General features: G+C 35.6%; 1 protein-coding gene across 1 annotated transcript in view; it reads left to right on the plus strand.

The window, feature by feature from the left end:
• Positions 1–1033: 1033 nt before the first annotated feature.
• The window catches only part of TYR (tyrosinase), a 111375-nt gene continuing 98087 nt past the window's right edge, over positions 1034–14321 (plus strand). The window contains exon 1 of the mRNA XM_027083630.1: positions 1034–2312. Within this exon, the coding sequence (XP_026939431.1) occupies positions 1494–2312 (819 nt within the window). The 5' untranslated portion in view covers positions 1034–1493. The remainder of the gene's footprint in view (positions 2313–14321) is intronic.

A 14321-nucleotide genomic window follows, 5' to 3' on the forward strand; every position in this document is an offset into this window, starting at 1 on the left:
TCAGTTCACAAATATGTCCCTCCATTAAAAGTCTGATGTTCTTATTTTCTATACTACTCATTTGAAAACTAGTGTAGTGGTAAAATAATATTTTTATCCATGCATTTCAATTTATCTAGCTCACTGTACACACAGAGAAAAAAATCTTGAAAAAATTTGCATGATCAATAAATATTTGTTGAATAAATATATATAATATAAATATAATATATATAAATATATAAATAAATATAAATATATCAGTCCTTATTCATTCACTCACTACATTGAGAACTCTTTTGCAAGACCATATTGCCAACAAAATTTCAAATGAATTCCTGATTTCCAGAACTTATGGGGTAAACAAGATCGTTATAGCATTAAAATAAGAAAAATACAAACTACTATATATAAAATAAATAAACCAGAAATATATATTGTACAGCACAGGTAATATAGCCAATATTTTATAATAACTTTACGTGGAGTATAAAAATATTGAATCAATATGTTGTACACCTGAAACTAATATAATATTGACAATCAACTACTTCAATTAAAACAAAAGAGTTTCCTTTGGAATATTCACTAGTAAAAGTTTCCAAAATAAAGCAGACCACCCAGCTATCAAAGTGACCTCTCATTAATAATAGTCAGAAAATGAGTGATTAGACAGCAAGCAAGCAGCTAGCATCAAGATGATCAGGAAGTGTATCAGAAAAAAATTTTTCTTCTGATACTTTGTATAAAATAAATAACCTTCAGGGCTTCCCTGGTGGCACAGTGGTTAAGAGTCCGCCTGCCGATGCAGGGGACACGGGTTCATGCCCCGGTCCGGGAGGATCCCACATGCCGTGGAGCGGCTGGGACCGTGAGCCATGGCCGCTGAGCCTGCGTGTCCGGAGCCTGTGCTCCGCAACGGGAGAGGCCACAACAATGAGAGGTCAGCGTACCGCAAAAAATAAAATAAATAAATAACCTTCAGATATAAGAAATAATCTCTAGGCTCTGAAAAGTGTCTCTTTCTGCAAAGACGAATTCTACCAATGCTGTGGCCTATTTATGGTCTTTGAGAAACCATCTTGCACCCAAAATCTCTAACACTGCCTGACTTTTCTTAATAAAAGAAGCTCTATTCCTGACATGGTTTCTCACTTGCAAATTTAAATCATCACTAATTTTATAGTCAATTAACTGGGTTAATTTAGATCAGGTGGTATTATTATTATTCTAACCATAAGAATTAAACTATTAATGGTGAACAGTGTTTCTCACTTTAACGTAGGCCTATCCCACTGGTGGGATACATGCCAACTCCAAGGAAAAGTTAGTCATGTGGTTTTCAGAAGATGAAAGCTTAAGATAAAGACTGAGAGTGTTTGATGCTGGAGGTGGGAGTGGTATTATATAGGTCTTAGCCAAAACATGTGATAGTCACTGAAGGGTTAGCTGGAAAGAGAAGTGTGTGGCTCAGTTAACCAGCTCAGGCAGACCTTGTGAGAACTAGAGGAAGAATGCTCCTGGCTGCTTTGTACTGCCTGCTGTGGACTTTCCAGACCTCTGCTGGCCATTTCCCTCGAGCCTGCACCTCCTCTAAGAACCTGATGGAGAAGGAATGCTGCCCACCATGGGAGGGTGACGGGAGTCCCTGTGGACAGCTTTCAGGCCGGGGTTCCTGCCAAGACATCATTCTGTCCAAGGCACCACTTGGACCTCAGTTCCCCTTTGCAGGGGTGGACGACCGGGAGTCTTGGCCCTCCGTCTTTTATAATCGGACCTGCCAGTGCTTTGGCAATTTCATGGGATTCAATTGTGGAAATTGTAAGTTTGGCTTTTGGGGACCCACCTGCACAGAGAGGCGACTTTTGGTGAGAAGAAACATCTTTGATTTGAGTGTCCCAGAGAAGAACAAATTTCTTGCCTACCTCACTTTAGCGAAACATACTACCAGCGCAGACTATGTCATCCCCACAGGCACCTATGGCCAAATGAATAACGGATCAATGCCTCTGTTTAATGACATCAACGTTTATGACCTCTTTGTCTGGATGCATTATTATGTGTCAAGGGACGCACTACTTGGGGGCTCTGAAATCTGGAGAGACATTGATTTTGCTCATGAAGCACCAGGTTTCCTGCCTTGGCATAGACTCTTCTTGCTGCTGTGGGAAAAAGAAATCCAGAAGCTGACAGGGGATGAGAACTTCACTATCCCATACTGGGATTGGCGAGATGCAGAAAATTGTGACATTTGCACAGATGAGTACATGGGAGGGCGCAACCCTGCAAACCCTAATCTACTCAGCCCAGCATCCTTCTTCTCCTCTTGGCAGGTAAGATGTGCTTGACATACAATATCAGAGCATAAAAGAACCGTAGCAATCACTTCTTCTGGAAGGTCTTCATAAACACCTTTCCCATCTCTCTGTCTCCTGCCAAGCCTAGAAAATTTTCCCTGTCAAGAGCTCTCAACATACCTTGTATTTTCCCTTTATAGCACCTTCACAATTATAGTTCCGAAGAGATTTTTGTGGTTATTTGTCTAATATCCTCTACTTGTTTCCTAAAATCTAATGAATAAAAAGTACTTGGTTCATTACTGTATCTCCTAGCACCTGGGATGGTGCCTGGCAAATGGTAAGAGCTCATGAACTATCTGTTGAACCAACTGATGAACGAATACTTAGATGATTAGGTAAATAAATGATTTAGGTCAATGTTTCTGAAATTTTATTCACAATAAAATTTATACATTGCACAAATTAAAAATACAAATTCCTATCTTTATCCCAGGAATCCCATTGATGAGAATCTTCAAAGGAGGTTCCTGGGAAGACCTCATTTACTAAATGTCTATGGTGATTATCACCATCAGCAAAATTTGGGGAATATTACTTAGATTAAATTTTCTTTTAAAAAAATATATGAAGACCCTGAAGCTCTAACAGGTAAATAATGAAAATAGCTAATATTCATCGATCAATTAGCATGTATCAGCCCCTGTTGTGTTTATGTGCCTTAATTCATTTAATATCCTTACTAATCACTCCCCATCTCAAAGATTTAAAAAAACCAACCTGAGGTATAAAGATATTTATATTAGATATAAAGATATCTAATATAAAGATATTATATCTTGTAACTTGTACAAGATCGCAGAACTAGTAAATAGCAGAGACAAGATTTGTTCTCAGATAGGCTGGCTGCATGACAACCCTATAATATTGGGTTGGTCAAAAAGTTCATTCGGGTTTTTCTGTAACATCTTATGGAACAACCTGAACAAACTTTTTGGCCAACCCAGTATTTCCAAGGACATGTCTGCTATGATGTTGAAAGGATCTGGCCATCCTACCTCACTTTTTTCAATAAGATGCAGAAGAAGTTATAATTTTTTCCAAAATATGTGCAAACTTTTGAGGCACGAGATAAGGGATTGTTATTTTGAAGTTTAATTTCTGTTTCTCCCATTCTGATTTTTTTCACTCTGGATTAGGAGCAAAAGGTAGCCAAAGAAATATGCTTTTAATTATTTATCATTTTAAAACCATAGGTGGAAGGAATGTTTTTCTGCCTGTATTCCAAACATTTCTAATACAGCACTTTTGACTAGCAGTGCTTTATGGAACTAAACACCAATATTTAAATGAGATGGGAAGAATCTTGCATTCTCACCCGGTGCTCTGCAATTTTGAAATGTGGATGGCTTCCCACCCGCCCCCCTGCACTAAGTTCACACACCTTCCAAATGGAGCCTATTGAAGCTCATTGAAAATGACCACTGTAATGTCTTGTGTCACTAATGTCAGCTATTTACCAAGAGAAAGGAGTGAATTTGTGCAGGAAAGGCTGGAAAAATTGTGCTTCAAAAAAAAAAAAAAAAACTATTTCAATAAGCCTTCAGACGTCCTACCTTAATCTATAAAGTGCAAAACTCTCATCTAACTCTCACATCCTCCGTTACTGCTTAAAATACGGTTAAGCTTGGATGCGGGATTTTCAGTTAGTTATAATGCTTTCCTTAACTGCTTCTCTTGACCCAGAAAAACTGGAGGATTATCTAAATTACCAAAAAGTTACAACATTCACACTAAAGCTTAATAGGCAAATACTAATTGATATTAATTACATTAGATGTAGGCTTCTTGGAAGTACCTAAATTATGTTTCTAATTTTTTCTATTCATTTATTGATTATTGAGTGGAAATTTTTTTCTGTTTCTCTCTCCTTTACAACTGTGTCCAGTTTTACTGCTAAATAAAACTTTTTGGGTCTAGTAGGTAAACACTAAGTTGAAATTGTTACAACATTAGATTCGATATTGTTCTATGATTAAACTACTGTGTAGTAACTGGTGTTAAAAATAAGATTAGGAAATACAGAGGACAAAGACCGTTGAAGAAAAATGAGCAAACGACAATTTAAATAAGGAAGGTGAAATGAGTGAACATTTAGGTTCACCTACCATGAGTGGTGTCATTGTGTGAGGTGACAGTCAAACCCAATTCTAGTTGGCTGTTTCCATTCCTTTGCAGAGCATCTCTGGTTATAGTCCTTTAAAAATGAAGATCAGTTATTTATATTGACTTAATTCATCAGTTCTCAGTATCTTCTAAATCACTTAGGAGCTTAAAAAATTGCATGTGTTCCACCCATCTACCTTCTGCCAGAAAATCATAGTCAGGGGGTCCACTGTGAAGTCCAAGCATCTGTATTTTTAAAAACTTCTACTGGAATTCTAATGCACAGCCAGCACTAAGAATCACTGATTTAATTAACATGGAAATTGTTTTGGTATCTCTTTCACTTTACAAACTCAGGTTCTATAATAAACACACCACTAGTTTAAATGCTTTTGCCTGAATTGAACACTCAAATCAAGAACTAGACTGTTTTATGCGAGATGATGAGACCAAATATCTTCCAGACTTGGTGAGTTCATTAATATCTTCTTAATTAGTTAGACTCAGCCCCTTTGGTACAAAGCCTCCTGCTTTTTCTTGGTTTCAGATATCTTTTATTTGACATACACAAAAATAGAGTTTTTAGATTTATTAACTCATAGGATTTATTAACTCTGAGCTAAGAGACCTTCAGTGGTGTGTAGTGTACTGCCTGCATTTTGTAAAAGAAGATAGTGAGACCCCGAAAGCTAGGATGATTTGTCTAAGGTCACACAGCTGAGGACTAAAACCCAGTGCCTTTGACTCCAATGCTATTTCAAGTTAACCATGTTGTTTCCTATTTTTAAGGAGCCATTTAGGCTTGGAAGGGATAAAACAAGCCACTAATTTATGGATGTAAATTCTGACTTGTAGTCACTTTAACTCCCTTAATATTCAGTTGCACAGACAGCTGGGGCAGATATTCTGATGTAGTCCTTTTCATTCATGTTAGAGTGAAATTATTCTATTAGACATTTATTTATCCACATCCCTTAGGAAGAATTGACCTTCACCCTTTTGCACTATCATTATACTTTGTACAGATTTGTATCATAGTACCTATAATTCTTCAATACATGTAATTGTTTTCAAGCCTATCTTTGTCTAACAGACTGCCATCTGCTCCAATGTAGAAACCATTTCTAATTTATCTTTATGTCCACAGAATCAGGAACATAATATATACATGGAATGGGCTTTGTCAATATATGTTGAATTGAACAAAATTGAAAATCATAGAAATGTTAGTTCCAGTGCTAACACACATAAAAAATTAAACTCTGCATAGACATAGCTAGATTTCTAGAACATTAAGCCATAATTTATAGCACTGGATCCCCAAGGCCAAGGACACAATTATACCAAAATAAGCAGTAACTTATTGTCTGGAATAAAACATTTTGTGTAGCTCTCTCTAGGCTTGTGTGTGTGTGTGTGTGTGTGTGTGTGTGTGTGTGCAAAAAATGAAAGCACACATAGAGAAGATCAGGCAAGTTACAACCCGAGTGTTACTTAAGTGAGATTAATAATATTTACTGATAAGGTTTTTTATTCAATAAAATAATATATTAAAAATGATGTACTTAATGTTAGTTTTCATAGAAAGCCTATATTCAGAATTCACATTTTTTTTTGTATATTTGTTCCTTTATTTTTTGGTTTGTTTAATGCCAAGAGCTTTTAAACTAGAAGCATGTTTGTCGTCAATTAAAGCAGTCCATTATTTTTGGAGGTGGGGGGTGAACATTAAAGTACAAATACCTACGCTCAACACAGTTAGATCCAATGTTATGCAAGCAGCAGATAAGCTAGCCGTAAGAAGGAAAGGGTAGCTGTCATGATGGATCAAAATAAAGAGAAAAATTTTTCCAAGATGATGGGCATGAGTGAAGTGTGACCAGGGAATTCACTCATCAGGTGAAAAGCATATCACATGGACGCAAACAGTAGGAAGAAAAAAAAGTTACTTTTCAGCAGCGAGTCATGGGTTTAGGTAACCATGGCAACAGCTCAGTGAATTAACAGCTTCTCTTTTTTCTTTATGAAAAAGATTCTGTGGAATGTCATAGGGTTTACATTTTTATTTAGATAAACCTCTAATGTCATGATAGAATTTTTGCTCCTAAAGCTTTTAATAACTGGTTGTTTGTCGCTATTTCTTTATGTTTAAGAGAACACTAAGTTCACTTTCTCCATTAATACATCTGTTTCTTCTTTCTATGTCTCCCTTTTTTCATTTGACTTGGGACAGCTTGATCTGTTTCCCCCAAATCATATAAGTCACCTGTGTTGAAACAGAAAAAGAACAAATTCCTCATCAGAAGACCTCTGCCACTTACCAGATTCTACCTCTGCTAGTTACCAGATGTTATTGGACAAGTTATTTGGAATCTTTGACCTTTGTTTTTTTTTCTCAACAGAAAAAATGGGGTGCAATTATCATATATGTGTGTTTTCTGTGCTGATGAAAATACTAAATGGAATGGAAAGTAGAATAATGCAGTGGAAAGGGTATAGTCTTTTGAGTCATAAAAACATGACTTTTGTAACTTACTTAGCTACAAAATCCTGGACAAGTTACTTAATTATTCTGAGACCGTTTTTTCTTTAAAATTAGAATAACATATCTTAAAGCATTATAGTAAAGGGATTCAATGAAATCTGTTAATGTAAAATGACTAGTTTAGTATCTGACATATTCTTTGAGTTCCATATACCGAAATTATAATATATCTTTATATGATATATTGATGATAGTTATTATAATAATGACTATTCAGTGTTACAGAGTCAGGGTTAACAATTTGGTGGCCTGCCCAATGGTCTTGTATTCAATAATAATATAATAGTTGCCATTATTAAACACTCTGTACTTGGCACTATATACTAAATGCTTTACTTAGGTAAAATTATTTGATCCTTCGTAAAAAGTTGTTATAGTCCCCATTTACAGATGAAAAACCTTGATATTCAGAGAGCTTAAGTAATTTGCTCAATTTGGAAAGCATGTCTGACTGCAATCTGCATGATGGTAACCATAGTGATAACACTTTCTTCTACCCTGCCTCTCCTTCTGTATCAAATATAAAAACAATAATTTGAGATTAAGTTTTTCAAATTATTTCTGGAAATGGGGTAGATTTCTTCCTTGTTACTAATACATTGTCATCTGAACACTTAGCCACTTGGCTGTTGGCATTTCAGCAAAAATAGTTTCATTCAAACCTCTCTAATTTAACTGAGTCTGCTGTAAGAGTCTTTTAGGCAGTAGGATCTTTTGAAAATATCCTGATATGGTTTATTATTCAAACAGGAATGAAAATGATTTCATCTATATACCCACTGTGATGTCTAGTTAATTGACACTTTAAAGGAATCCAATATATTACACTCAATGCAAAAGTTAAGTTAGCTTTATTCAACCATCCCTAAGCCATTTACAGGCAGTCATAAATCTACTGGATATAGCTTTGGAATCAGGAGGACTGTGGATTAATGTTCTAGTCCTGGCTCTGAACATCACATGACCTTAGACAAGTCACCCAACAATTCAAGTTCTCAATTATGCATGGATAAAAGGATTGAGGAATGTCATGAAGTAGGAAGAAAACTAGAAACTGACATCTGTTGAGCCAGAAACTGCATTTTATTATTTTATTAATATAATAAATATAATAAATTATACATTAATATGTAATATTTATTATTTCATATTACAGTTGGAGAAATTGAGACTCAGCAAGCCTAAATAACATACTCAGTGCCCCATTGCTAGTAAGTAGCTGAGCCAGAGTTGAAGCCCACACCTACATGAATTTGGAAACTAATTCTTTTCCAACACACAACCCTTCAATTCATAAATGATATCTTAATGACCAGAAATTAAAAGCTTCTCTAAGTGTCTGTTGTATAACACAGTAGCAGCCATTCCCGGGGGGGCAAGGCTCATTCAGTTCTATCTGATGGTGAGTTAATTTGCTTTTACATTCTTATAGATTGCCAACTCACTGGAGCCAGAGACTGATAGGATTGTTTTGATTATTCCTAACTGTGATGCAAGCAGCTGACCAAGAAGACTTCACTTTTAAAATATTGTTCCATGTGCCTTGCCTGTTGCCCATAAAATTATTAATCATAATACAGGGTTTTAGATCCTACTAGCCTTTTATACTCTTCCACACTCAGTTTCCTCATCATTAAAATAGGGATAAAATCATATAAACCTACAAGGTCATTTGTGAATTTAAAAAAATGTACACAGAGATGCCTTCCCTATTGAGAGTGGGGCCTTAGTATATATTTAATACAAACGATATATTTTTGGAAATATCTTCTAGGGCAAATGTTGGTATCAGTAACAGGACTAGCTAAAAACGATGTGCAACACCTCTTGGTAGTTGAAGATTCACTGGTTCATCCACTGACTTGTTTATTTTCCCATCAAATTGTTATAGAGCCGCTATTATAGATTCTGGGAATAAACAGTAACAAAAAAAAGAAAGTTATCCTCATGGAGATTACTTTTTTTTTTTAAAGGAAGTGATACTGACTGTTTATCAAGGGAGATTAAAGTGAGTCAAGTTTGAGTTTGACAAACAACCACGTTATCTACTCAGAGGGCACAGGCCTCCTACAGACTAAGTGCCCAATGTGAACAGTCTCACTGATGGCAGTGTGGACTCTCCTGAGTTTTATGCTTTTGTTTAAGGCTGATATCTTGCTACCTGCTTAATTGACATCATGGAACCTAAGGCATCCATGATTTTAAGATGAAGAATTAACTTATAAACCACTAAGAAAACTCTGCCAGTTAAATTATGATGTTTTTTAAAATCACTTAGCATTTTTATATTTATTGAAAGAGCTCCTTTTGACTTATTTAGTCACATAATTTTATCAAAGTTCAGTCTTCTGCCTACATATTAGTGAAACTGTAAGCAAAATAATTTGGTGAAGGATTTCTAAAATTTCTTCATATTTTAGAGTTGAACCCTTTTGATTTACTTTTTAAGTCAGAGTTGACACTGTTTTTTTCAAAATATTGCTTTGGCCGTGAAGATTAGGTAGAATATCAGATAAATGGCAAGGAGTGAACACGCTCAGGCAAGAACAAAGATGTGGGAAGGAGAAGCATGAGTGATGCCCAGAGAAGAGTAGCCAGTCTGACTTCAGCAGGTGGATCACAGAATTTGTAAACAAATAAAGATTCAAGATGTATTCTGGAGGCAGAATTGACAAGATTGGCTGATGGTTTTAATCTGAAGGATAAAGGGGAACAAAATACAAATGATAACAGTCTCTGGCTTAAAAATGAAGATTCATGAGCTTCTGGTTTAAGCTGAAGGATAGTTCATGTGAAAGGAAATAGAGGGAGAGGAACAATATTTTTTTAATCTTTTTATTTTAAGGTTTTTTTATTTTAAAAATTCTTTTTTAATTTAATTTTTTAAATTAAAGTATAGTTGATTTACAAGGTTGTGTTAGTTTCAGGTGTACAGTAAAGTGATTCAGTTTTACATACCTATATATCTTTTTTTATTCAGATTCTTCTCCCTTATAGGCTATTACAAAGGAACAAATTTTTGATTTTTAAGTGTTCCATTTGAGATGCCTGTGAGATAACACTGAAATATGAAGTTGGAGATGGATACACAGGGTTAGAGTTCAGAGGAGTCTTTTGAACTTCAGATAGGAATTAGGAAGTTCTTACCATATAGTGGCCTGTAAGCTACGAAACTGGTCATCAGAGACAAAGAAGAAGATACAGAAAGAAATAAAAGAAGAGTGTACAGACCTAAACTCTGGGCCATGGCTAGCTTCAAGGGCATATGAAAGTCACACAATGGATATTTAACAGATGATTGTCAAATTAATTTTCCCACCAAATAAATATTTGACAACAATTATATGAAGTAGTTATTATTATCCCCATTTGCTAGATGAGACCTATGGTATTTTTTTTAATATCTTTATTGGAGTATAATTGCTTTACAATTGTGTGTTAGTTTCTGCTTTATAACAAAGTGAATCAGATATACATATGCATATGTTCCCATATCTCTTCCCTCTAGCGTCTCCCTCCCTCCCACCCTCCTTATCCCACCCCTCCAGGTGGTCAGAAACCACTGAGTTGACCTCCCTGTGCTATGCGGCAGCTTCCCACTAGCTATCTATTTTACGTTTGGTAGTGTCAATATGTCCATGCCACTCTCTCACTTTGTCACAGCTTACCCTTCCCCTTCCCCATATCCTCAAGTCCATTCTCTAGTAGGTCTGTGTCTTTATTCCTGTGTTACCCCTAGGTTCTTCATGACATTTTTTTTCCTTAGACTCCATATATATGTGTTAGCATACGGTATTTCTCTTTCTCTTTCTGACTTACTTCACTCTGTATGACAGACTCTAGGTCCATTCACCTCACTACAAATAACTCAAATTCGTTTCTTTTTATGGCTGAGTAATATTACATTGTATATACGTGCCACATCTTCTTTATCCATTCATCCAATGATGGACACTTAGGTTGTTTCCATTTCCTGGCTATTGTAAATAGAGCTACAATAGCTGCAATAGAGCTATTGTAAATAGAGCTCTATTGTAAATAGAGCTGTTCTATTGTAAATAGAACATTTTGGTACATGACTCTTTTTGAATTATGGTTTTCTCAGGGTATATGCCCAGTAGTGGGATAGCTGGGTCATATGGTAGTTCTATTTGTAGTTTTTTAAGGAACCTCCATACTGTTCTCCATAGTGGCTTTACCAATTCACATTCCCACCAGCAGTGCAAGAGTGATCCCTTTTCTCCACACCCTCTCCAGCATTTATTGTTTCTAGATTTTTTGATGATGGCCATTCTGACTGGTGTGAGATGATATCTCATTGTAGTTTTGATTTGCATTTCTCTAATGATTAATGATGTTGAGCATTCTTTCATGTGTTTGTTGGCACTCTGTATATCTTCTTTGGAGAAATGTCTATTTAGGTCTTCTGCCCATTTTTGGATTGGATTGTTTGTTTTTTTGTTATTGAGCTGCATGAGCTGCTTGTAAATTTTGGAGATTAATCCTTTGTCAGTTGCTTCATTTGCAAATATTTTCTCCCATTCTGAGGGTTGTCTTTTGGTCTTATTTATGGTTTCCTTTGCTGTGCAAAAGATTTAAAGTTTCGTTAGGTCCCATTTGTTTATTTTTGTTTTTATTTCCATTTCTCTAGGAGGTGGGTCAAAAAGGATCTTGCTGTGATTTATGTCATAGAGCGTTCTGCCTATGTTTTCCTCTAAGAGTTTGATAGTTTCTGGCCTTACATTTAGGTCTTTAATCCATTTTGAGCTTATTTTTGTGTATAGTATTAGGGAGTGTTCTAATCTAATACTTTTACATGTAGCTGTCCAGTTTTCCTAGCACCACTTATTGAAGAGGCTTTCCTTTCTCCATTGTACATTCCTGTCTCCTTTATCAAAGATAAGGTGACCATATGTGCGTGAGTTTACCTCTGGGCTTTCTATCCTGTTCCATTGATCTATCTTTCTGTTTTTGTGCCATTACCATACTGTCTTGATTACTGTAGCTTTGTAGTATAGTCTGAAGTCAGGGAGCCTGATTCCTCCAGCTCCATTTTTCGTTCTCAAGATTGCTTTGGCTATTCAGGGTCTTTTGTGTTTCCATACAAATTGTGAAATTTTTTGTTCTAGGTCTGTGAAAAATGCTGGTAGTAGTTTGATAGGGATTGCATTGAATCTGTAGATTTCTTTGGATAGTAGTCATTTTCACAATATTGATTCTTTCAGTCCAAGAACATGGTATATCTCTCCATTTCTTTGTATCATCTTTGATTTCTTTGTATCATCTTTGATTTCTTTCATTAGTGTCTTATAATTTTCTGCATACAGGTCTTTTGTCTCCTAAGGTGGGTTTATTCCTAGATATTTTATTCTTTTTGTTGCAGTGGTAAACGGGAGTGTTTTCTTGATTTCACTTTCAGATTTTTCATCATTAGTGTATAAGAATGCCAGAGATTTCTGTGCATTAATTTTGTATCCTGCTACTTTACCAAATTCATTCATAAGCTCTAGTAGTTTGCTGGTAGGATTTTTAGGATTCTCTATGTATAGTATCATGTCATCTGCAAACAGTGACAGCTTTACTTCTTCTTTTCTGATTTGGATTCCTTTTATTTCCTTTTCTTCTCTGATTGCTGTGGCTAAAACTTCCAAAAGTATGTTGAATAAGAGTGCTGAGAGTGGGCAACCTTGTCTTGTTCCTGATCTTAGTGGAAATGCTTTCAGCTTTTCACCATTGAGGACAATGTTGGCTGTGGGTTTGTCATATATGGCCTTTAATATGTTGAGGAAAGTTCCCTCTATGCCTACTTTCTGCCGGGTTTTTATCATAAATCGGTGTTGAATTTGGTCGAAAGCTTTCTCTGCATCTATTGAGATGACCATATGGTTTATCTCCTTCAATTTGTTAATATGGTGTATCACATTGATTGATTTGCATATATTGAAGAATCCTTGCATTCCTGGAATAAACCCCACTTGATCATGGTGTATGATCCTCTCAATGTGCTGTAGGATTCTGCTTGCTAGTATTTTGTTGAGGATTTTTGCATCTATGTTCATTAGTGATATTGGCCTATAGTTTTCTTTCTTTGTGACATCCTTGTGTGGTTTTATTATCAGGGTGATGGTGGCCTCGTAGGATGAGTTTGGGAGTGTTCCTCCCTCTGCTATATTTTGGAAGAGTTTGAGAAGAATAGGTGTTAGCTCTTCTCTAAATGTTTGATAGAATTCGCCTGTGAAGCCATCTGGTCCTGGGCTTTTTTTGTTGGAAGATTTTTAATCACAGTTTCAATTTCAGTGCTTGTGATTGGTCTGTTCATATTTTCTATATCTTCCTGATTCAGTCTTGGCATATTGTGCATTTTGAAGAATTTGTCCATTTCTTCCAGATTGTCCATTTTATTGGCATAGAGGTGCTTGTAGTAATCTCTCATGATCTTTTGTATTTCTGCAGTGTATTTCTCATTTTTCATTTCTAATTCTATTGATTTGAGTCTTCTCCCTTTTTTTCTTGATGAGTCAGGCTAATGGTTTATCAATTATTTCCATCTTCTCAAAGAACCAGCTTTTAGTTTTATTGATCTTTGCTATCATTTCCTTCACTTCTTTTTCATTTATTTCTGATCTGATTTTTATGATTTATTTCCTTCTGCTAACTTTGCTGTTTTTTTGTACTTCTTTCTCTAATTGCTTTAGGTGCAAGGTTAGGTTGATTATTCGAGATGTTTCCTGTTTCTTAAGGTAGGATTGTATTGCTATAAACTTCCCTCTTAGAACTGCTTTTGTTGCATCCCATAGGTTTTGGGTCGTCATGTCTCCATTGTCATTTGTTTCTAGGCAGTTTTTGATTTCGTATTCGATTTCTTCAGTGATCACTTCGTTATTAAGTTGTGTATTGTTTAGCCTCATGTGTTTGTATTTTTTACAGATCTTTTCCTGTAATTGATATCTAGTCTCATAGCATTGTGGTTGGAAAAGATACTTGATACAATTTCAATTTTTTAAAATTTACCAAGGCTTGATTTGTGACCCAAGATATGATCTATCCTGGAGAATGTTCCATGAGCACTTGAGAAAAATGTGTATTCTGTTGTTTTTGGTTGGAATGTCCTATAAATATCAATTAAGTCCATCTTGTTTAATGTATCATTTAAAGCTTGTGTTTCCTTATTTATGTTCATTTTGGATGATCTGTCCATTGGTGAAAGTGGGGTGGTAAAGTCCCCTACTATGAATGTGTTGCTGTCGATTTCCCCTTTTATGGCTGTTAGTATTTGCCTTATGTATTGAGGTGCTCCTATGTTGGGTGCATAAATATTTACAATTGTTATATCT

Source organism: Aethalodelphis obliquidens, unplaced genomic scaffold (assembly GCF_003676395.1).
Source record: "Aethalodelphis obliquidens isolate GAN/ISIS:26980383/991018 unplaced genomic scaffold, ASM367639v1 scaffold50, whole genome shotgun sequence".
NCBI lineage: Eukaryota > Metazoa > Chordata > Mammalia > Artiodactyla > Delphinidae > Aethalodelphis > Aethalodelphis obliquidens.